Consider the following 25,225-nt stretch of genomic DNA (forward strand, 5'->3'; position numbering starts at 1 on the left):
TTCTCAAGCTGCAATCCCTGGCCCACGAGGCCCTTTCCTCCATCAAAGCCAACAGTATAGCATCTTACTTCAGTGGTCACCTTGCCTTCTTCTGGGCCGTCTGCCTTTGTGTGTCATATGAAGACGCTTGTGGTTGCATTTAGGGTCTACCCAGATAATCTAAGGTAATCTCCCTATCTCAAGATCTGTAACTTAATGACATTTTTTAAGTTCCTTTGCCACATAAAGCAACATTTTCAGGTTCCAGGGATTAGAACCTGGCTATTGTGGGGGAGGGGCATTATTCAGCCTACCAAGCTCTCTCCCATGACAGGATCTTTGCACAGCTAGCTCCCTGTGACTGGAATACTCCCCCTGACCCCTTCCCCCTTTGCATAGCCAGTTTCTTCTTATTTGGAGGCTTGTCACCTCCTCACAGGACCTGTCTCTGACCAACCCCTAATCTGAAGGGTTCCCTCTATCCTGAACCTCCTTCCTAGCACATGCCACAGTAGACCTTATTTTATATATTTTTCAGCTTATTTGTTTTCTGCCTGCCTCTCCCTTTCCCCTCCCCATCAGTGCCTAGAGGATGGGCATGGTGTCCGTCTGTTTTGTTCAGATGAATCTGTAATCCAAGATGGTGACATGCAAATGGGCTGCTCTGTCTAACCCTCTGAGAAAGCAGCCCCCTCCATCTTCCTCCTGATGTTCTCTATTTGAAAGAAAGTTCTGGGCAAAACCTGATGCCACAACAAAGGGAACTCATTTCTATGGGTTTCTGTAGCAGTTCTATAGCACTGTTTACAATAGCCAAGACAACCTCAATGTCCGTTGACAGATGAATGGATAAAGAAAATGTGATATATATACACAGTGGAATATTAGCCATAAAAAAGAATGAAATAATGCCATTTGCAGCAACGTGGACGGACCTAGAAATTATAGTAAGTCAGAAAGAGAAAGACAAATACCATATGCTATCACTTATTAATGGAATCCAGAATATAACACAAATGAACATATCTACAAAACATAAACAGACTCAAGGACACAGAGACCAGACTTGTGGGGGGGCAGAGGGTGGGGCAGGGATGGAGTAAGAGACTGAGGTTAGCAAATGTAAGCTATTATATATTGAATGGATAAATAACAAAGTCCTAATGTATAGCACAAGGAACTATTAATAGTTTATCCTGTGAAAAACCATAATGGAAAAAGAGTATGTACATATATGTTTAGCGGAATCATTTGGCTGTATAGAAATTAACACAACGCTGTAAATCAACCATACCTCAATAAAATAAATTCAAACAAGCAAAGAGAACCCACACACATGCTCTTAATGGGGAGGAGCCTAGGGAGATGCCACAGTATTTAACCAACCTGACATACAGGAAACCATTCAAGGAAGCCGATTCCACCTTGATGAGCAGTCACCTGAGTCCTTGCTAATTAAATTCAGCTGAGAATTACTTCACCAAGGCCTACCCATGAGTCTGCTTGCAGAGAACTGTTCCCCAATCTTCTCCATCCTTCTCCCCTGGAGACACTTGGAGAGAATGGAGGGAGGCCCAGTGGCCTGCTTGCATCTCTCACATTTGTGTTTCAGCTGGGACACTGTGAGGTTCCTCTATAGCTTAAAACTCCATGCTGGGCTAGACTTCTCTAAACTGAAGCCAAACGTGTTTTGATTGCAAGGCTATTTCTAAACACTGCTTGTGCCTTAAGCAATCAATTATCTGGTTGAAACATCTTGTCTCCTCCCTTCAAGGAGAAAACTGTGCTTTGATATGTGATAATGATAAGAGTATTTTTAAATACTTCATTGTGTTTGGTCACAATGAAGATAGCTTTGGTGACTCAATAGTTTTATCCTCCGGGATTATTTACAGCATAACATTCATGGTAATTTTTTTTTTTTTAATAAAATCATGAACTAGGGAGAATAAAACAAAGTGGTTTATAAATATTAACCAGTTCTTCACAAATAACAGTGTTGAAAATACTAACACTTGCACAGCACCTAACAGTTTACAGAAGCTTCTGAAAAACTCAGAGAAAAACATCTGCGTTATAAGGAAGGGCCTTTGATTTTGACCTGTAAACTTTTGATCTATAACTTTATATCCTAAAGCGGCCTGGCACAAACAAAACCAAACCATCTCTTATGAATATATTTTGGAAGTCTGCCACCAGAGTTCAGTTCACAGGCCTCGGAGACCTGGTGGGGCTGTTCAAAATTCTGGCCTAGGTTAATTTTAAAAGTTGCATTTGGATAAGGAGTTGTTCCCAAAGGTTTAACTGAAGAGTAATTGATTTCTACCGGAAATAATAGTCCAGTTGTTGGGCAGTCATATTTTTCTCGAAACCCTAGAATGTCTTGAGGAACACATATATGTCACCTATCCCCTTTTGATACTGCCTTAAGTTCAGAAGGAGAGCAGGGTAAGCTGTAGCCCCTCCCACCCCGGATGGGGGGAGGGTTGAGGGGGATGGCAGGGTGGGAGCAGGGCCAGGGTACTAAGTTAAGATCAAAGGTGAGAATGCCTACATTCTGAATCTCAACCACAGAGGAAGTGCCATATGTAGGGTCCACTACGAACCAGACGTAGAGAACAACCTGATGCATGACCATGAGCTGAGACAAAGCGAACAGTTGCTTCCTGAATATCCCTCCCCACGGGGAGCTCTCCACACCCATAACTACTCAGTGGCATCCGTGGGCCTCACTGACCCATGTCAGCGTGACTTGAGACCAGCCCCATCCTGTACAGGCAGGCTGCCCCTCTTCAACATCCCAGGATTGAATCTTGGCAAGAAGTTGATGGCAAAGGTGGGCTTCAGTGAAATCTACTCCACAGGGCACGGATGCGCCTTCCTCTGTGAGAACAAAGGTGACCTATGGGGTTGGCCCTGGGAAGGTCCAGGTTCCCTCTGAGTGGGCTGTTCTCAGATGTCGTCCCATCCTGGGGTCCAAACCCATGGCCTCCTCCTAAACACACTGAGCTGAACGCTGGCCCGGAGACATCACAGCAAGAGTCTGGTATCCTGGTGGCTGAGTTTCTCAATTTCCTCCGGAGAGAAAGTGTTTCCTCGGAGCCTGAAGGAGATAAAGCCAAGAGAGGTTTGAGTGAGGACCGGACCAGAGCCGTGCTTTCGATCAGGAAGCTGCTGCTTTGTAAACCTGTAAACCTGTGCCTGGATGGCCTGCCCCTCCCCACCCCCCACCCCTGCCACCGCCCAGCTGCAGTTCTCCTGGGAGAGCTGTCTGTGCAGGTTTTACCCTCTGCCAGCCAGGGCAGCTCATGAATCACTGTGCATGATTTAACAAGCCTCCGTGACTCTGCAGAGTCCACACTGGGCCCAGCCAGCCCTGACTCTTCAAGGCCGGCCATTCTTTTTAAGGCAACAGCAGAAGCTGTCAAGAATGCAATGAGCAAGTCCCAATGTCCTCCCAAGCTCTGCCAGTAACATCAGAACCCTTAAAATATCAACCTGATGTCGGTTTGCTCCCCCTGGACACAGAATGTGACATTTCTCAGAATTGTGCAATGGTTTAAAAAAAAAAAAAAAACAACCCCACTCTCTACCCAAGATCGAGGACCTCACAGCCTAGAGGGATTACACAATCGCACAGAAAAGAAAATCTCTCTATCGCAGGACAGATTTTTAGAAGCCTTTATTTTTAACTTCATCATTTGATAGCTACAGTTGCTACTGCCTTGATCTGCTTTTTGAGAGAGGGACAAATCTGCATATTTAAAGCAGGGTTCAGGAGCTTTCAGGGACGAGGCATGTAATATACAGCAGCCAAAGGGAACTGGTCCGAGACAGTCAACTCGATGGGGTTGGGGGTGAGCCTGAGAAGGTCTGCCTGGCTGAATGGGGTCAGTTCGTCTCTACTCTGCTTAATTACTGCCATTCTAAATTGGGGCCCAGAGTTGCTTTTTTGAGAAACCTCTGAAAGACAGAAAGATTGTAGGGAAATGTCCTCGTTTTTAAATATTGATTTCTAGCTCAGTGCCTGAAACGTATATAGTGACATTCACTCATAAACTGTTAAACCAGGGGAAATCTTTCTATTATCTGAGCAATACATAGATTCCTGGGAAGGAGAAGGAGAGATCTTTGAAGTTGTGATGCAATACGTTTTTCAAATACATGAAGGAACATGGCTTTTTGTTACCAATAAAGACTTGGAAACACTGTGTGACATCCACCTAGAACTGCAGAGGGTCTCATACTGCAGCCCTGACCCATGAAGTCAGATGTAACGGCCGATGGGGGGCAGGAACAGAGTTCCTTTCTCTGTTTCCCTTTTCAACCACACCCCAAATCCCACACGACTGCCGAAAACAGAGACGTTTCTGAACAAACACAATTTAAAAACGAGACAGTTGGTCCCTGCTTAGAAACAACAAGACATCTTTCCCAGGGAACCAGATTCATCCCATGCAGAACAGGACTGAAGGTCTGAGTCACAAGGGATCTTAGAAATTCTAAAGTTCCTCTCTCCCTTCACCTCAATTTATACATTGGAAACCGAGGCTTGGAGAGGTTAAAGAGGCCTGCCAGGGGTCTTACCAGACTTCCCGAATGCTGTCATTCTTTTCAAGGGCCCGCACGAGGGCCTCTGCCCCAAGGGAGGTGATGTGGTTGTTAGACAGCCTAGAGAGGAAGACAGAATGGTGAACTTTGAGGAGGCTTGGTCTTTGGCTAGTTTATCCAATTAAAGGAGGCTTTGGGAGCTGGACTCCTGAAGCCCACTTGCCCTTTCAGCATGTCCCTTTCCTGTCTGAGATTCTCAATGAATTCATCCTCAAAGTGAAATGTACCCCTCTCTCCTCCATTCACCAGATGAGTATTAAGTAGCTGCTCCCTTAGGAAGGAGCTAACACGGTAATAAAAATACATGCATTTTAGTGCCAGGGTTCAAATCCACCTTACACTACTTCTTTTTTTCATTTCAAGCAGATAAGTCCCAATTTCCTCATCTGTAAAAGGGACCTAAAAGAGTACCCACTCATGAAATAGAAGAATTAAACAGATAGCTAGTAGGAAGATGCTATATAGCACAGGGAGCTCAGTTCAGGGCTCTGTGATGACCTAGAGGGGTGGTATGGGGGAGCGGAGGGAGACTCAAGGGGAGGGGGAGTATATGTATACATACTTACACGGCGTATGTCTGAGCCCCTGGCGGCTCAGACGGTAAAAAGCATGCCTGCAGTGTGGCAGACCTGGGTTCAATCCCCGTGTTCAGAAGATCCCCTGGAGTAGGAAATGGCAACCCACTCCAGTATGCTTGCCTGGAGAATCCCATGGACAGAGGAGCCTAGCAGGCTATAGTTCATGGGTTCGCAAAGAGTTGGACACGACCGAGCTACTTCACATGCTGTGCTGTGCTTAGTCCTTCAGTCGTGTCTGACTCTTTGTTGACCCCATGGCCTGCAGCCCACCAGGCTCCTCTGTCCATGGGGATTCTCCAGGCAAGCATACAGGAGTGGGCTGCCATGATGCCTTCCTCTAGGGGATCTTCCCAACCCAGGGGTCAAACCCAGGTCTCCGTTGCAGGTGGATTCTTTACCAGCTGAGCTACCAGGGAGGCCCTGTGTATACATACAGCTGATTCACACTGTTGTACGCAGAAACTTACTCAGCATTGTTAAGGCAGCTATGGAGTACAAGACCTAAACAGATAGCTAGTGGGACGCTGTTGTATAACACAGAGAGCTCAAGGGTCCCCGCCCTGTCTTCTTGCTCACAGCTGTCCTTCCAGATAACCTGTACAACCTGGCTTCCCCCTCGACAATGTCAGGAATTTCCGAGATGCTGACCTAAGGCAGGGCTAATAATAACATCAGCCAACATCTGTTGAGCTCTTACTACGTGCCGCTCATAACCTACATCACCTCCTCGCATGTTCGGAACCCTGTGAGGAGGGTTCAACTATTACCCTGTCTACACTTGAGGCAACTGAGTTACCAGTCCAAGTAGGAACTGTTGGTAATGGTGGAGCTGGGGCCAAACCCCGACCATTAGGTTCCAGAACCTGTGCTCTTAACAAACGCTTGGCAGAGATTATGCCTAGAAGGATGTAGGCTTTGCTTTTCTTTTTTAAGATCGGTGAGAAGCTCGACTTTATGGGGAAACAGTGGAGGAGGATACAGTTCAGCGATGCTGAATTGTAAGACTCCCACCGAGGCAGCGTGGAGCCTGGCGGCTGCCATTGCCTAGCACCTGTGGGGGTCAAGTGGGGTGAGCCTGTGACAGTGACGGAGGACAAGTTTGCCTCATCCGCAAATGGTCAATCATCAACCAGGTATCGCCAAGGGCCCCTCACCATGTACAAAGCCTGGCATCCCAGCTCAGATAAACCTGGGCTTCACCCGGGTCCCCGGAGCCCCAACGTCACCCACGTGATGAGTGGAAGTGTTTTCCCCAAACATTTGGCAACTTCCTAGCCCCTGCGGAGCAACACAAATAAGAGCTGCCAGAGTGGATGGCGGGCTGGCAGCGAAGCAGCCGCCCTCCCAGAGGCAAGCTGTCTGCCTGTCTCGGGAGGCGAGTGTTTCCCCGGGCCATGTCTGCCAGGGCAGAGGCCACTCTCCTCTAGAGAAAGGAGCCATCTGTTGGTGCCCTGATGTCCCTGGGAAATAAGACCTTTGGTAGCAAGGCTGGTGTGGCGCTCCACGAGCCTGTGGTGACCACTGGCCGGGCTCCTGCTCACATCTGCCATCCCTCTCCTTGGGGCATGCGTCCTTGCCCACTGAGTCCACCACCAGTGGTCCTGCCATCACTTCCCCGGCCCCCCAAGGGACCTTCCTGAGCTGCTGTGCCCTGCTTCCCTCACTGCCCTCACCCTGACCCAATCTCCATCTCTGGCCTGGAAGAATGCAGGAGTCTCCTGGCTGGTCTCCCTGCTTCCATCTTACCGTCCCTCCACCTGTTCTGCACAAAGCAACAAGCATGACCTTTGGATGATGTGAATCATATTACATGACTGTCCTCATTAAAACCCTGAAGGCTCCTCAACACCCTCAGAATAAACTCTGAGCTCTTTCCCAGGGCTCTAAGGCTGTTGCGGCTGGCTCCTCCCACCTCCGCCTCACTCCACCATCCACTATAGTCTAATCTCACAGGTCCTCCTTCTGTTCTCAAAACTACCAAGCCTGTTTCTGCCACAGGGCCTTTGCACTTGCTGTTCTGTCCACCTGGAATGCACATCCCTAAGATCTCAGCATGGCAGGACCCTTCTTATTATTCACGTTTCAAGTCTTTTGTCACCTTCTTAGAGGTGCTGTCCAGCAGCAATTACCTTGCCCTCTCCTGTCATCCTTCTCTTGAATTCTCTTGAGAGTGCATATTACTAACAGAAATGATCTCACGTATTTGTTTACTTGCTCATTATCTGTGTCTCCTACTCAAATTTAAGAGCTGTGTTAGCAGGGCCTTTTCATTCGTCTATCCTCAGTGCCTCAAACAGAGCTCGGCACAGAGTGGGAGCTCCGGAAACATTTCTTGGATCAATATATAAAAGGATGCATGCACATATGAGTAAAAGCAAAAATGCCTGTCTATATACTAATCACACACCAAGAGGAACCACTGGAGATGACCATCAGAAATCTCCTGTCTAAGTAAGGGAAGGCTCCTGGAGAGGCAAAAGGGCATGTCCTATAAGCCACGGAGCAGATGCTGTGGGCAACCCACCCCTATTTCCTCAGCTCTCACCTCTAACTCTTGCTTGCTGAGGAGCTGCTTGCTGGGGAGACCTCCACCCTCTGTAGGAGATCTTTCTGCAGAACCCAGGAGCATGCTTAACCATGGTCAGGGCAAACCAGAAGCACCGGAAAACAAATATCCCCACAAGTACACCTCAATACATGAAGGAGAGACAGTTGGTGGATAAATACCCCTTGCTGCCTCGTGCCCACAGGATTGCACCCCACTGGTCCCCAGTGATCACCAGCTTGATGACACCCTTTTCTGGTTACTCTCCCTCCCCAGCTTCACTTCACTACTCCTTGCCTGCATTTGGGAGGACCCCGAAAGACTGTTTTCTAGCGGCCACCTTGTGTGAATTAGCCAGGCTGGGAAGCCACCCAGATTTCTTATTCAGAAACACCCCCTCTCAAGGCCGATCATTACTGTCTAGCTCCTGCTTACAGATTCCTTACTTTAGGACTTTCAAACTTGAATTTCTTGCAAGTCCTTTGGCGAGGAAACACACACCTTCATCCTGGACGTGGTTCTCCTCCAGGCTGGCAAGAATAAAGGAGAAAACCCAGTTGACTGGCGACGTTTATTATATAAGATGATGCCAATAAAGACGAACCCATGTGCCCCACCTCTGCCGATTAAGAATATCCAACATCTGAAAACCAATAAAGTAAAAACAGGTCAAGCAAAGTGTAAGGGTCCTCAATTTCTGGGACATCTCTGGGAGAGAATTTGCTCCAGGGCTCCTCCACAAAAGTTCCCTTTTGTCCTAGTGACTCAAGATCCATTTTCTGCTTCTTTCTTCTTAATGGAAGCTTAATTTCATTTGGAGCAGCCATGTGCTTGGTGGAAGAACTACATTTCCCACTCTCAACTGCAGCCAGAGTTGGCTAAGGGACATCCACATGGCCATCAACACATAGGAGAAGTTGACAGATGGGGACTCTGTGAATGCTCTTTAAAGTGGAGAGACCCAGGCTTTTGCCCTTCCTAGATATAGAGGCTGACACTGAAATACAGGAGTGCTGCAGGTGCTGCAGCAGCCACATTGTAACCATGAGGCAACCAACCACGAGAAGAAAGCCACATGCTGAGGATGAAACAGATCAAAATGAGAGAGAGTCCAGACTCCTCCTGGCCATATGTAGCTGCCATAACAGCCATATGCTGCCTACCTCCAAACTGCATGTACATTAAATACTGATTTAAGCCACTTTAGATGGAGGTTTTCCATCTCGTACAGCCTAATGTAGTCATAACCAATACATTCACAGTGAGACAATTCTCTAACAAGAATTTCCAAGCTGTGGAATCTGATCAGGATATACTCAATGGTACATTGGCTGAGCTAGTGAGCCCCACTGACAGTCAAGGACCATCAGTAATATCCATTTTGTGACAATGCTCAATAAGTTTCAGTACCTTTATGCTTCCTGGGAAAAAAAAATCAAACATTCAGCATTTTATCTCCTTGATACAATTTGGAACTGCCCAGAATATGTCATAAGAAGGCTAAACTAGTGGCATCTAAGGGATGGAAAGCTTGGAATCAGGATAAATATGATTCATGGTTCATCTTTTAACCTCCCCCAAACTACTCCGCCTTGCACATGACCCTGACTCTCATATCCAGGGTTCTTAGGCACCCACATTCACCTTGAAATAACAAAACACTAATAGCAGTGGCAGCAGCAATCATTGTGGCAGTAGCACCAAGAGTAGTAGAAACATTTGCTGTTGTTCAGTTGCTAAGTCGGGTCTGATTCTCTACGATCCCATGGACTGCAGCATGCCAGGCTTCCCTGTCCCTTACCATCTCCTGGAGTTTGCTCAAGTTCATGTCCATTGAGACACTACCCTATTACAATTTCACATTTATGGAGTGCTTACACATATGCCAGACACTGTACAAAGCTACTTACAGGTGTTATCTCATTTAATTTTTACAGAAGTATTTAATAGTTGAAAGCATCCATACTCGTTTTACAGGTAAGAAACATGAGATTCAGCGATTGTTACTTAACTTGCTTAAGATCACAGCAGGACTTGAAGCTCAGCCTGCTCTTTTCCAGAGTCTGTGCTCTGAACTATTACGCGCCATGGAGGAAGCATACAAACCAACAAACCAATCAAACTGGTTTGAAAAATTCAATGAAAAGAGTTAGCCAGGCTCTATAAGCTTCATGCCACTTAGGACAAAGACAAACACAATCACCCAATCACTCAGTCACCCATCTTTGTCTTACACACACAACAGCTTCCACAGATGAAGCCAGAGAATGAAAAAAGGCTAGTGTCTGCCTCCCTAGAGAGATGAATCCCTTAAACTCACCAGAGTTCTTCCAGGGCCACATTCTTTTCCAACATCAATGCTAAGGCTTGAGCACCCACGCTGCCAATGTTGTTCCCCACCAGGCTGGATGTAGTCAATAAACAAAAATATGTCAGAGCAGTGAGGGACTTCAAAGATAACTCAAGAAGGGAAAAATGCATGGCACACACTGCCACAAGTCCTGGTCTGCTCCATTTCAGACTAACCGATTACAGTGCTCTTTTTCATTAAGTCCAGAAGCAGTGTTTTAGAATCCTTCCCAACATGGTTTATTGAGCAGCTCCGCCTAACAGACTGGAGTTGACTCTTGAGATAAAGTGTAGCTGATCCAGGGCTTCCCTGGTGGCTCAGTGGTAAAGAATCCACCAGCCAACGCAGGAGACATGGGTTCAATGCCTGGTCTAGGAAGATCTCATATGCCCTTGTGTCACTATTGAGGCTGTGCTCTAGAGCCCCGGAGCCGCAACCACTGAACCCACGTGCTGCGACTACTGAAGCCCGTGTGACCTAGAGCCCGTGCTCCCTGACAAGAGAAGCCACTGCAATGAGAAGCCCGTGCACTGCAACCAGAGAGTAACCCCTGCTCTTGACAAGTACAGAAAAGCAACAAAGCAACAAAGACCCAGCATAGCCTAAATAAATAAATGATTTTTTAAAAGTGTATCTGATCCAGGGCTTCCCCAGTGGCTCAGTAGATAAGGAATCCGCTTGCAATGCAGGAGACACAGGAGATTTGGAAGACCCAGGTTCAATCCCTGGGTCGGGAAGATCCCCTGGAGGAGGAAATGGCAACCCACTCCAGTATTCTTGCCTGGCGATTCCCATGGTCAGAGGAGCCTGGCAAACTATAGACCATGGGATCACAAAGAGTCGGAGATGACTGAGCAACTAAACTATCTGATCCAGCCCAAGATCTTCCGAGTACAGATAGGGAATCAAGACCCTTGAGAGGAAATGGGACCCAAAGTCACCCAGAAAGAACCAGGTGTCCTGACTTCAACTCCAGCGCTCTTTCTTCTCATCCCACTGTCTAACACAGCGGGGTGAAAATGAAGTTCACAGACCTTCAAAACTGGCCCAGGCTCCTCCCTCCTCACGCTGGCTTCCCCCATCAACTGCAGGACGAACTCTGAGGCTTACCTGAGCCACCTCAAGCTCTGGTGATCACCCAAGGCTGCAGCCAAGGCCTGGGCCCCCTCGTCACCCACCTGGTTGCCCCAGAACCTGAAAGATTCAATGGAGAAAACAGAGAGTGTCAGTGAGAACCTGCTTGGTGTTTGAGACACATGCCCCACCTCTCTGCGGTCCCAGGCAGAGGGGCAGGACTCCCCAGTCCCAGAAAGGTCTCAGCGGGGACTCAGGTCCCAGCAAAGTGAGCCTGCCTCCATCTTTCTGGAGGGATGGCCAAACTTCAATTAGACTTTTTAGTTTCTTTAAATCAGACTTTCAAAATATGTACCCAGTGCATATTCTCAGGGATGGGGAACTCATTCTCAATGCCAAGGCACAGTTGTGACATTTTTTTCTGACATTGGGTCAGACATGCTTCTGCTCACTGCCACTCAAGAGTCCCTAACTAGGGACCTCTAGGACCACCCAGAACAAGGCGAACTCTTCCACACACCGGTTCTTCATCTCTCACTCCTTTGTCACATCCCCAGTTCCTTTGTAGCCTCCAGCTCCTTCACCTTCTGGCTCCTCCTCCCTAGGCCCTCTGTAATTGGGAAACATGCCTTTCAAAGATGGAGCCCAGCTCATACCTTGGCACCTGGCCATTTCCCATGTGGGAAGTTAGGATGGACCCGGAGGTGCCCACGTGGGCAGAGAGGGCTGGGATGCTCACTGCACTTTCACTCATAAGGTGAACATTTACTGAGCTCTGGCCCCCTGCCAGCACCGCTCTGCACTCCAGGGTGTGCCACTGTAATAGCACAAACCCTGCCCACAACCTAAAGTGCGCATGAAACCAACGAAATACATCACAACATCAAACCACTGGAATACTAAGCAGCTGTTTTTTTCAAAAGTGAGGTCATGTGATATGAACAAAACACCTGTAATAATACAGTGTTAAGGGAAAAAAAGCAAGTTACATAACTGTCTATCATGTGATAGTGCTTGGGGGTTTTAGCACAAGACCAAGCCCAGACAGGTACCTTCATAAATAGGCATTGAAAACTAAACACCCCAGATGTGATCTCAAGAAGGAAGGAGCTCAGAGGGGCCGAGGCCACCCTCTCCTTGACTCTGTGATGCTACTGATGCGTTTTGGACAAAGGCTTATCTCTCCAGCAACAGAGTCCCACTCGGGGCTCAAACAGAGCTGGTGGGCAACTTGCCTGCCTGTAAAATGGGTTGGAACACCCAGGCCCTAAAGTCATTCTTCCTACAGTCTTGGGTTCTAAAATCCCCATTTTTTTTTGTTGTGTGTTTGTTTGTTTGTTTTGTTTTGTTTTGTTTTCAAATAGACCCTAGTTTACACCAGGGCAAGACAGGACAGGAAAGAGTCTCCAGGGGACTGGACAGGTACAACCCTGTCTGCCCAGCAAACAGAGAAAGCCCTACGCACGGGCCCAAAGGTCTGTGGACTGCCCTTCCCGCCTGTGTCTGACCCCTCTCCCCTGCCTGGCATGACCCCACAGGAAGCCAGGGCTCTGTAGGACCTGGTGCAGCCTCCTCCCGTCCAAGGTTCAGGGTCCAAACTTCCCCACTTCCTTCTCTTTCCTTGACTCTCAGCCCAGGCTGCACATCATCTGGGGCGCTTTTTTACATTACTGATTCCGGACCTTGCATCTAGATAATTCATTGAATTAGCCTGGGGCAGATAGTGGCCTTCTTCAGGAGCTCCCCAGTGGTTCCCAGGTATAGACCAAGGTGAGAAGCACAGCTCCAGCGCCCTGGAGGACCAGAGGGCTTCCTGCCACTGCGCGTGGGCTCTGCCCTCCCCCAACCCTGACATCCTGAACTTCCTGTTTATTGAGCAAAAAGCAAGGCAGAGGCAACAAGGGCCGCCCACGCTCTCCCTCCCCATGGCAGCCTGGGCGGGGGATGGAAGGGGGGTTGTCTCGGAGATCTTGGGGCTGAAGAGTTGGTTTCACCTGCTCCTAAATCCTCACAAGTCCCCAACCCCTGCGTGCTGCCCCTCTGCCCCAGAATCCCACCTACCCCAAAAACTGCAAGGAGTTGTTAGTTCTGAGCCCCTGGGCCAGCACCTCGGCTCCCGCGGCCGTGATGTGGTTGTTCCCCAGCCTGGAAGGGAAGACAGAGGAAAACTGAGACAGAGAGCAGGGCAGGAGGACCCTTACTGCGCCCCCAGACCCGGGTCTGGGGAGAGGGGTGCACAAGGAGTGTGGCCCAGATGGAGAAACAGGGAAGAAAGGGTGGGGGGCCTCTCTGAAGGGCGCAGGAACCAGGCCTCCAGTTCCAGCAGGAGACGCGGTGTGTGCTGCTCCAGCTCAGCTCACTGACTGCTCCTGCGACTTCTTTTTCCACCAGCAAAGGGAGAGGCCTGGGAGAGCCGGTTTTGCAAAGCACTGCGACAGGCAGGAGCAGGAACCACAACAGTCCAGGGAGGCGGCTCCCCCAGGGAGGGAGAGTGACTCACTCTTCCACCCTCTCCTCTGACTGCGGGCGGGCGCTGGACCCTGCTTTCCTCTCGCAGCCTGCCCCATCCCTGGTGGCTGCGGGTGGCATCTACCTGTTTTGAAAGTGCCTTGGGGGGGGGGGGCGCGGTGGGCGCGGAGCTGGTGGCTGAAAGTAAGAAAGGGATCCTGCTAAGCCTTCGGGCAGAGGTGGAGGACGGGGTTTCAGCAAAATTTGGGCACCTCAGAGAGTTTCAGGGAGGTCCCCGGAACTCTCACCCACAGCTCCAGGCTTCCTGGAATAATACTGCCAGTTTCATCTTTCAAAGAAGTTTCATTCACTTTAAGCTGACAGACCTCTGACCTTGCTGGGTAACCAAGGGCTCCAGTTGCTGTGCTGGCAAGTCCAGTGCCCCCCCTTCCCCAAGGCCTGCTTCCCATGGGCTGCTCCCAGCCAAGGACTGGGAGACCTGAGCCTCCTGTCGGGCACACTGGCTGGAGGACTCCCCAGAAGCCTCTGTCTTCTCCCCAAACTGCACTGGGGTCTAAGATGCTTCCTCCTGACAACCCTTCCTTCCCTCTCTCCCTCCTTCGGGGTCAGGCCTGCGGCCCTCCCAGCCTCCCCCTCCAGCCCCCTTCCCCAATTTCCCCCCATAGGCATTTCCCCCGGCAAATTTGTTGCTATCTATAATCCCTCCTTGGAGGACTGGACAAACAGGATCAACATGCTGAGAATTTACGTGATTTATCCACCATCTCTCGGGCACTAAGTTCTGGGATACTCTGCCAGCTTTCTATGTATATTAACTTGCTTAATCATCACAGGGCTTCCCTGGTAGCTCAGCTTGTAAAGAATCTGCCTGCAATGCAGGAGACTGGTTTGATTCCTAGGTTGGGAAGATCCCCTGGAGAAGAGATAGGCTACCCACTCCAGTATTCTTGGGCTTCCCTGGTAGCTCAGCTGGTAAAGAATTCATCTGCAATGCAGGAAACCCTGGTTCGATCCCTGGGTTGGGAAGATCCCCTGGAGAAAGGAAAGGCTACCCACTCCAGCATTCTGGCCTGGAGAATTCCATGAACTTACAGTCCATGGAAAGAGTTGGACATCACTGAGCGACTTTCACTTTCTAATCATCACAACTACCTATGAGTTATGAGCTATAATTACTTTCTCCATTTTATAGAAGGGAAAACAGAGACACAGAAAACAGAGGTCACTGTGTGACCCAAGGTCACACAGCTAATGAGGATTCAAGTCTCAGGGATGCTGGATCCAAACCTTGGTCAGTCTGACTCCAGAGCCCCATGCACTCAACTGAGGTGCTATATTAACCCAAAACACAGATCTCTCAAGTTCTGGGAGTGGGAGCAGCAGCTTTTGCTACCTTACAGCCCTCCCTGGAGGTTGCACCAGCCCAGCTCTGGCCACAGCTGCTCTTGGCTTCCTGAGCTGAGGGTAGCAGGTGGTGGAGGCAGAAGAGAGTCCTCAGTACAGAATGGTACCTCTGGTGTTGGCTTCAGCTGCCCTGCCCAAGACTGAGTCAACAACTTTAAAATGTCAGCTCATCCCCAAATGCATGGAAGCAATTCTTCACTTTGAAGCTGAAACTCCAATACTTTGGCCACTTGATGTGAGGAGCTGACTCACTGGAAAAGACCCTGATGCTGGCAAACATTGAGGGCAGGAAGAGAAGGGGGTGACAGAGGATGAGACGGTTGGATGGCATCACAGATTCAATGGACATGAGTTTGAGCAAACTCCAAGAGATGGTAAAGGACCGGGAAGCCTGGCGTGCTGCAGTCCATGGGATCACAAAGAGTTGGACACAGCTTAGCGAATGAACAACAACCCTGCCTCATAAACCCAGGAGGCAAGAACATCTCAGAGAGAAAAAGAAGCCAGGCCAACCCGTGGACCAGCTGGGGGGATGATGCAATGGTATCAGATGGGAGAGAGCTTCCAGTTGAGGCTGAGAGGGTGGGGAGCAGCAGAAACTTGGACTTATCAAACTAGAAAGTGAAAGTGTTAGTTGCTCAGCCCTGTCCAACTCTTTGTGATCCCACAGACTGCAGCAAACTCCTCTGTCCATGAAATTTTGCAGGCAAGAATTCTGGAGTAGATAGCCATAGCCTACTCCAGGAGACCTTCCCAGCAGAGGGGCTGGAGCCATGTCTCCTGCATTGCAGGCATATTCTTTGCTGTGTCAGCCAGCAGGAAGCTCAGCACTGGACCCACCAATAGAAGGACTTCCTGAGAGCTTTTTGGCAACTGGCTGCCTCTGTGGTGGCAAGTGACTGCTGCATTCCTACCCTGACCCAACATATGTTCAATGTACCATCAAGGAATGGATCATCCCAGAGAGCCAGTGACACTCTGAGACACAGGGAAGAAAAAAGGTCCTGGAAACCCTCCTCAGTCCTGGGGGCTAAAGGTCAAAGGGCAGGAAGCCTCAGTAGCATTGGTCCAGAGTTTTCTGGGGAGGTCACAGCATGAGTGAATCCGTGTTCAGAATGAGACACTGTCCTTGTTTTCAGCGAGGTGAGGTCATATGCCCATTATGGGGCGAAACCAGACCAAACTGACTCAGCTGTGGGGATGAAAGTCTCCAGGAGCAGGGAAGCCCCAGGCTCACCTCAAAGCCAAGAAGTTCTGCTTGCACGCAAGGAGCCTGGCCATGGAGTGTGCACAGCCGTCGGTCAATTTGTTGTTGAACAGACTGGAAAGTTCCAAGAGAGAAGAGATGTGGAGATAAAGCATAGCGGACAGCGACACCCCAACCCCAGGTAGCTGCCACCCTCAAGAGTCCCCTGTGCCCTCTGGCCATGCAAACTTCCCAGCCCGTCACTTGCTCACAATTGTTGCCCAGGCCACACAGCTTGGGCTGAGTCTGGGGACACGGGGCCCAATGTCCACAGCCTGACTTACGCTAACTTCTGCAGCTGCTCACAGCGGAGAGCATGTTCAACCAGCTTGCAGATGCCTCGGTCTGAGATGTTGTTATCTCGCAAGCTAAACAAAGACAAAATAAAGAAATCTGAACACAGAGTCAATGAAAGAGGGGAAAAAATGAACAAAATCCCCAGAGACTGTTGCTTAACCCTGAAGTGCCAGCCTCTGAGCTACTGGGAAATGCTGCAAGGACAAAGCACCCCAGAAAAGTGGACACTCCCCCATGCCCGGCCAGGGTGCTAATGTCATGCACTCGGTGGGGTGAAGGGCTTTGGAAGTGGGGACCCAGAGTATCTACTAATGAACACTGGAATCCTTAGGAAGTCACTACCTAATTGCAGGCACAGTTTCCAGCTCTGTAAAAGAAAAAGGAGCATCGCAAAAGTTCCGAGGTGAGAAGGAGCATGGGGAAGGCACAGGGAACTAGACAGGCCACCGCTGGGGGTCATGGTGGTTACCACCATCCAGGCGACCAGATAGAAAATCAGACAAGAGCAGCTAAGACTTTGGAAACAAGCAAGCACCCTATGTCAATACTCCTGCAAGCCAGCCTCTGCCTGGCAGGTTCCTTCCAACATTTCTCTTTGGGAACAGTGTTCCCCAAAGCTCACCTGATCACAAGATCATCATATAGTGCTCCTAAAATAGACTCTCTGGCCCCTTCCCCAGAACTAGTGAGTCTGCAAGTGTGGGGCAGGGCTCAGGGATCCGTGTGTTTTATTCACTGTGCTCATGATTCTGCATCTTTTGGTCAGCTTGGGGCCTGACTTAAAGGTTAACACCTCAAGCTCTCTGGAGTCCCTCAAAGAAGGTTCTGATCCTGGACAGTCACCTGACTAGCTATTTGCTGGTCCCTTCACTGGTGAAAAAGGAAGGAAGGTAAAGTGAGCCTCACTGGGCTCTGGTGGGGATTTAAAGAGACAGTGCACATAAAGCCCTGTGAGCACCTGGCACATAGTAAAACCTGTAATCTGATTGTTCAGACATATGGAGCACGTTCCAATAGTACTGATGTTTAATCCTCTTTAATCTGACGAAGTAGGTACTATTATGATGCTCATGAGAGAGAAGGAAACTTGCTGAGGCCCAGCAAGCCAAGTGACACAGGGTCTAGAAGATTGGAGCCTAGGTGTTCCAGCTCCGTGTGTGTGTCTGTGTGTGTGTGTGTTCAGTCGCTCCGGCTCAAAGTCTCCTGTAAACCACATCACACGGCCAGCCTCTCCCTTACGGCCTGCTCGGGGCTCTAAGGTCAGATTCATGCATGGGTGGGTCACGAAATCAACTCTGAAGGTCTGGAGCAGCCTTTTTAGACTGGAAACAGAACAGGAAGGAAAAAGAGAGCAAAGTGTACCAGGGTTAGTAAGAGAAAGTCATTTTGTGAAATTTCAGTTTGACATGTCTGGGTGCTTGCTTACCCTCTCCTTCACCATGGGGTTGTGGTCCGACAACTTTGAAAGCCATGGCCCTAGTGTCAGAACCAGGGTCTCAAGAAATCTGCACGCACGGGGCCCCTTGTGCACGGGGCTCCTTGGAGCCTGAGGGTTTGGGTTGGCATGGAGACAATTTGGAGTGGGAGAGACACAGTGTGGCACCATGGGAGAGAACCCTCCCTCTCTCTCTTCCCTACTTCCTTCCCTCCTGTCTCCGTCTCTTTCCCTCTCTGCCCCCCTCCCTCACTCCCTGTCTGTCTGTCTGTCCCTCTACCCACAGGAAATGCCCACTCAGCAGGCTCACAGCTGCTGCCTGCCCCTCCCCCGTAGCGATGGCGGTTTCAGTACTAAAGTGTGTGCAGGGCAAAGTGTGGTGGAACCTGGTCAGGGACTTTCACTGCGAATGGAAATTCAAGCTGGTTCCCACAGACCAGCAGTCTTCACAGTGTGGCCTCTGAACCTCTTACAGCAGAATCACTGTTAAAAACTTAAATTCCAGGGCCCCCACCTCAAACCTACAGAATGAGAATTTGAGGAACGGGCCCAAGAACCTGCATTTCCACAAGCCCCCTTTGTCTGAGCACTAGAACCAGACCATCCTCATCTTTCCCAACCCTTCCAGGCCATGTTGGAGTCACGTTTCCCAGCCAAGAAGGGATCCATTCTTTCTAGGGATCCATCTACTGAGGATCATCCAGACCAGAGGCTCTTGACCTCTTGGAATTCAAGGACCCCTTCAAGAACTGTGGGTCCACTATCCATAAAAATGCTTGTTCATATTTCTATCAAGAAAACAGCTCCCACAGACAGGTCTTGAAATTCCTGAGTGAAAAAAAAATTAGGATTCCTCCTTCCTAGGGAACCAGAGAGTGTGCTGCCATGTCCCAGCTATCCAGCCAGACCCACTCTCCCCTTCTCCACCTGGCTGTCAGTCCTGGGGGGCTGATTCCTACAGACACCCTGACTGGGGGCTCCCTGTGGGTTAAAGCAAGAGTGAGGAGGAGAGGGAGGGCCAGCCCTTGCCCTTCCAGGCTGCTGCCGCCTCCCTCCTTCCAGGCACACCCGCCTCCCAGCCAATAACTACTCGCCCACCCCCACCCCTTCAGGCCTTGCTGCTGGTGTTCAGTCGCTTAGTGTCCGACTCTTTGCAACACTATGGACTGCAGTACGCCAGGCTTCCCTGTCCATCACCAGCTCCCAGAGCTTGTTCAAACTCATGTCCATTGAGTCGGTGATGCCATTCAACCATCTCATCCTCTGTCGTCCCCTTCTCCTTCTGCCTTTAATCTTTGCCAGCATCAGGGTCTTTTCTAATGAGTCAGCTCTTCGCATTCAGGCCTAAGGAGGCTAACAGCCCTGTCCCTACCCCACCCCAGGCTCAGGAGCCTGCATCATCCCTCTCTTCCTAACATCCCATCTGCTCTTCCTAACTACTGCCCAAGCTTTTGTAAGCTGTCCCTTTATTAAACTCTCCTCAAATCACCCAACAGCTTCCTCCCTATATATTCGTATTTATCATATATATTAACTCTGTATCATATACATATTAGGGGCTTCCCAGGTGGCGCTAGTGATAAAAAAAAAACCTGCTTGCCCAATGCAGGACACTAAAGAGATGCGACTTCAACCCCTGGGTTGGGAAGATACCCTGGAGGAGGGCATGACAACCCATTTCAGTATTCTTGCCTGGAGAATCCCATGGACAGAGGAGCCTGGTGGACTACAGAGAGCCAAAAAGAGTCAGACACAGCTGAACCAACTAAGGATAGCACAACACATATACATATCAACTCTCTGTGATACGTTATATGCTACATTTAGAAACCTATGTCCTTGATAACAAAAGCCACTACACAGTTTCTAATAGATATCCACGTACTTGCTCCACAGACAAAAATGTCTCCCTGGTTTGGTCCAGGGAAAGGTATGTCACCCTAATATAGTCAAGGAGAGGTTTGTTCCTTGCTCAGGGTAAATATAAGGTCCCCTAGAGTAGACATAAAGCCCTGGAGAGGCTGCGAGTCGATTGTAAGTTTAAGCTAAAACTTCCGCTTTCTCAGAGGTTTAAAACAGGGAGCAGAAATCCCCATTCAAGTCTGGAAAGGAAGTTGGGAGCCTGCAGCATACTGGCCACCTGACCTGGGTACCTCTCTGCCCTCATCTGGCCTGTGGGTGCAGAGAGGCCCGCGGGGGCAGGGCACAGACGTTCCTAAGTGGGAAAGCTCACAGCTTCAGATGGGGGCTGAGAGCAGTACAGCCAGGTTAGATCTCTCCACTACACAAAGAGGTAAAAAGCAGGTGAAACTCTGTGGCCACTGTCTATCTCTTGGGTCTCCAAATTTCCATCTCATTGGGATTTGGAAGACTCTCAAGGGAGTATGGGATTAACAGGTGTGCTGTGCTTAGCCACTCAATCACGTCCAACTCTTTGCAACTCCATGGACCATAGCCCACCAGGCTCCTCTGTCCATGGGATTCTCCAGGCAGGAATACTAGAGGGGGGTGCCAGGCCTTCCTCCAGGGGCTCTTCCCAACCTAGGGATCGAACCCAGGTTTCCTGCATTGTAGGTGGATTCTTTACCATCTGAGCCACCAGGGAAGTACCCTACCAAATACAAAATAAACAATAAGGATTTACTGTATACCACAGAGAACTATATTCAATATCTTGTAACAAACTAGAATGGAAAAGAATAGAGAAATATATAGACATATATATATGTATGTATGTAACAAATTACTTTGCTGTATACCTAAAACAAATACTATATTGTAAGTCAACTATACTTCAATTAAGAATAAGTTAATAAATAAAGTTTCAAAAATCAAAATGAAATCTCTCATGGGGTGTAGTCACCTCTGATTTGAGGGTAGTTCCTAATACAGACACATATTACACCAAACTTTGCCTTTGACTTCAAGGCTGCCATGGTGCCTCTGAAGCCCATCCATAACACAGGTTGCTTGTGGGGAGCTGAGACTGGTAACGAGAAAGCTGCCAACTGTGAATCCCAGTTTTGCCATTTCCTGTGTGATCCTGGACAAGTTACATTGCTTTGGAACCTAAAATCAAGGATGCTGGGGATAATAAGGGCTTCCCAGGTGGCACCAATGCCAATGCAGAAGACAGAATATGTGGGTTTAACCCCTGGGTCGGGAAGATCCCCTGGAGGAGGGCACGGCAACCCACTCCAGTATTCTTGCCTGGAGAATCCCATGGACAGAGGAGCCTGGAAGGCTACGTTCACAAGGTCACAGGATCAGACAGAACTGAAGCAACTAAGGACGCATAGCACAGGGATAATAACATCCCTTCCTAGAGCCCAGGGTGGTTGTGGGGATTAAAGGAGGTAATTCTGGAACTTCCCTTGCGGTCCTGTGGTTAAGACCGCATGCTTTTTACACAAAGGATGTGGGTTCGATCCCTGATCAGGGAACTAAGATCCCACATGCCTCACAGAGCAAAAAAATATTTTAAAATAAATTAAAGGAGGTAATTCTGGGGAAACTGAAATTCAGTGTCTGACAGTCCGGCCATTCCATGAATTTCGACTATCATTATCATAAGTTGAATCTAAGGTGCAGACTGGGGAGGGGGTCTCGGCTGGGTCTTTGCACACAAGGGGCTGGGCCTGGACTCCTGGCTCCCAGCATAAAGGGGGCTCCCCTACCTGCACCAGGATGGCAGCATTCCCACAGAGCCCAGCCAGCATCACCCAGCATCACTCACTAAAGAGCTTTGCAGACGCCCAAGCAAGGCAGCAGCTGCTCCACGCCGATGTCGCCCACAGAGTTGTGGTCCAGCTGCAGGGCCACAGGCCGCCGGAGGTGGCGCAGCACGAAGGCCAGGGCGGCACACTCGGCCGGGCCCACACTGCAGAAGGTCAGCTTGAGGTGCCCAACGTTCAGCCTGCGCGCTGCCTCCCGCGCCAGCCGCTCCTCCTGCATCTCGTACAGGCTCCGGATGAGCCAGAGGAAGCCGGGCAGGGCGTGCATGCTCTTGGCCTCACCGGGCACAGCGGATGGGATGGAACGGAAGTGCTGGCGGAGGCTGCGGGTCAGACACCGCCGGACACAGTCCCGGCGCCGGAGCAGGGCCGTCTCAGAGGCCTGGCACTCGGCCAGCAAGCTCCGGTGCTCCTGGGACAACAGCCCCACCAGGAAGGCCCCTGTGATCTGGAGGTTGTGTGACTCGGCCCCCTGCAGCAAAGCGGCCACGCTGCCCTCTTTGCATCGGGAGCCCCGCAGGAACAATTTGGGGAGCATCCTGGCCAGAGGCGAGCTTCCAGGCCTGTGACCTTGGAAGAGATGTCTAAGCGAGGATGGCGGGGTGTCTGCAGAGAGGGCGAGGTAGAATGCAGCAAAAAAGCACTGGAAGGTGATATGCAGGAATTCCAGGGGGGCCGTACTCCCGGCTACAACCCTCTTGGCACGCACCAGGAAGCCAAGAGAAAGGTCCTCACTGTCGACGTGTGCCGCCTGCAGTTGTTTGGCTGAGAACACGTAGCAGCACGTGCCCAGGCCCCAGAGAGCCAGGCGGCCGAGGTGCAAGAGCGTGGGGAGCCTGCCCTGAATCAGGCTGGGTCCCAGACCATGGGTGGCTAAGGGTTGCGGGGAGGCGTGCAGCAGAAAGTGCCCCAGGATCAGCAGGTACATATCCGTGGTGGTCTTTGGGGACCCCTGGCCCTGCAGCAACAGTTCCTCGTGACATTTGGACACCATCCAGGAGAAGACGGGCAGGTGGCACAGACCATGCAGGGCCGAGGTGGCTCTGAGCAGGCAGAGGAGGCGGTCGGCCACCCCAGGCTCGCGATGCCGCTTCCTCAGGTACAGTTCGATGCCCTCTTCCGAGAAGCCCTTGAGGTTGAGTTCGATGCGCACGTGCTTTCGGAGGCTCGCGGATACCGCGCCTGGACGGCTGGTCAACACCTTGCGGGCGTTCTTTAGCAGGTTGCCCTGCAGAAGGTTGAAGAGCAGACTTTGGACTGACGTGGGGGTGGTCGGACAGCAGTGACGCTCCCGATCCGTGAACCTGAACCTGAATTCATCAAAGCCGTCGAAGGTTAAGAGGATGCGTTCAGGGTGGTCAAGGAGGACCTGGAAAACGTTCTGGGGGCCGAGGTCGGGCCAACAGCAGTGTTCGAAAAGCAGCGTCCGCACGCACAGCGGTTTCGCCAGGCACTGCAGCTGCCGGCAGCTGAACGGGAAGACAAAGAAAAATTCCTGGAAGGCCCGCCCCAAAGCCCAGAGCAGGTGCAGCTGTTGCAAGAGCGTGCTTTTGCCGCTGCCCGCCTCGCCCACCACCAGCACAGTGTCTGCCTCTTTGTTGAAATGGTCACGCGTGCTGAAGAGCTCCTCCAGGCCTAGAGTGGTAGGGCTCTGCTGCGGCGGTCCAGCCACGCCCACCTCCGTCTGGATTTCCAGAACATTCTCTGTATACACTTCTTCCAGGCAAAGAGTCTCAGCTCCATCATAGGTGCTCAGGAAGCGAGACTGAGCTGATATAACGGTCCTCAGCTTGGACATGTACTTCTTACAGGCGGCATCTGGAAGACAGAAGAAGAAACAGAGGCGCTGGGACCATGGTGAAAATGGGCCCTGATGAGGGGTGGGCTGCCTCGAGGAAATGAGATGTGACGCATGTGCAGTGCCCATCCTGGCTGTCCACTCACAAGCCATGGACGTTGAGGTTGGTCATGTAACCTTCCCGAGACTCAGTTTTCCCTTCTGTGGGACAGGAGAAGTGGTGGTCCCTACATTTTACAGGTAGGGACCCAGGTGAAAACTCGTGGATCAATGAAGATAATGTTCTTTGTTCAGTGTCCAACACGAAGTGCTCAAAAGACTTTGCCTAGCACCATTATCGTTACTGACATTGCAAAGAGCTATAGAGAAGATCAGGAGCACCAGGCTGGGATCAGAAGACCTGCATTTTGATGTCTGTCCCACCATGTTGGTTCAGTAGACTTAGACAAGTCCCCTCACCACTCAGTCTCAGCTATTCTTTATAAAGGGAAACAGAAGGCTTAAGGACACAGGAGCTCAGTTTCTGAAGTCAGATACATCTGAGTTTGAAATCTGGGTCTACCATCAACTTGGGCAAGCGTCTCATCCTTTCTGGCTTTAGCATTCTTATCTTTACTGGGAACAATCCACACCTTGCAGGATTGTTTTAGGAAGAAATGAGAAAAAGGAGAGTTTAAAAGAATGATGACATACAGTTAACTCTCACAGAATGGTGTTTATTATCATTATGATTACTGGAAGCAGTAGGCACATCAGTGGCCCCTCTAAGGCACCCACATTTTAATTCACAGCATGTGTGAATATGTTAACTTACTTGCAAAAGGGATTATTAGACAGATGTAATTAAACTGAAGACCTTGAGATGGGAAGCTTATCCTAGTTTATGTGAGTGGAGCCAGCGGTGGATGGTATCTGGGCCACTGGGGCGCCCAGATCAAGGACCTGGACAATATGCCCTAATCAAGATCTACTTCCCCATACTCTTCATACAAACATCTGCAATACAAGTTCTCATGTCTATGATATGTCCACAAGGGTGCTGTTTTTCCTTTTGTTGCTGTTCAGTAACTAAGTTATATCCGACTTTTGGGGACCCCATGCACCGCAACACGCCAGGCTTCCCTGTCCTTCACTATCTCCCAGAGTTTGCTTATAGTCATGTCCATTGAGTTGGTGATGCATTTCATCCTCTGCTGGCCTCTTCGCCTTTTGCCTTCATCATCCTCACATTATACCAACATTAGCAAACCACTCCCAGGGGCAGGGGTTGGTTCTTTTTATAGGAAATTGAGAAGTGATGGTCCAGAGCCCCAGGCGGTAGGACCACAGAGTATCACTGCCTCACTGCCCCCAACCAGGTACTGACCCATTTGTTCTCAACTCAAAAGCTAAAAGGTAATTCTCACAGAGCGCTCTGAGCACATTGAAGCTGTATTTATGGTCATTCAAAGGACAGGCCCTGTGATTGTTGTTTCCTCCTCTGTTCCCAAAGCTGACGACGGTCTTTGCCCTTAATGCCAGCTGGATAAACTAGGAGCACTGAATGGAGACTGCAAAATGTATATTTTTTCCTAATACTGTGATTTTCCATGCAGGATTTCCAGCTGCCAACAATCATATCAAGATTCTTCAGGGGAAAAAATTTTAAAAACAAACACATGTCAATTGTCACCTTTGGGAATCTTGCACCATGGCACAGTGTTAA

At 49.9% G+C, this 25,225-nt stretch overlaps 1 protein-coding gene across 4 annotated transcripts in view; it reads right to left on the bottom strand.

Moving 5' to 3' along the window:
* Positions 1 to 950: 950 nt before the first annotated feature.
* The window catches only part of NOD2 (nucleotide binding oligomerization domain containing 2), a 36,548-nt gene continuing 12,273 nt past the window's right edge, over positions 951 to 25,225 (bottom strand). For 2 of the 4 annotated variants that reach the window (XM_020891567.2, XM_020891568.2), the window contains 9 exons: positions 21,725 to 23,540; positions 16,541 to 16,624; positions 16,248 to 16,331; positions 13,199 to 13,282; positions 11,174 to 11,257; positions 10,034 to 10,117; positions 8,215 to 8,243; positions 4,567 to 4,650; positions 951 to 3,082 (listed from right to left, as the gene is read on the bottom strand). In XM_020891567.2, coding sequence (XP_020747226.2) covers positions 2,823 to 3,082; positions 4,567 to 4,650; positions 8,215 to 8,243; positions 10,034 to 10,117; positions 11,174 to 11,257; positions 13,199 to 13,282; positions 16,248 to 16,331; positions 16,541 to 16,624; positions 21,725 to 23,540 — 2,609 coding nt within the window. In that variant the 3' untranslated portion in view covers positions 951 to 2,822. The other 2 variants (XM_020891566.2, XM_020891569.2) reach the window with 2 other exon arrangements.

This window comes from Odocoileus virginianus, chromosome 20 (genome assembly GCF_023699985.2).
Source record: "Odocoileus virginianus isolate 20LAN1187 ecotype Illinois chromosome 20, Ovbor_1.2, whole genome shotgun sequence".
NCBI classification, from domain to species: Eukaryota; Metazoa; Chordata; class Mammalia; order Artiodactyla; family Cervidae; genus Odocoileus; species Odocoileus virginianus.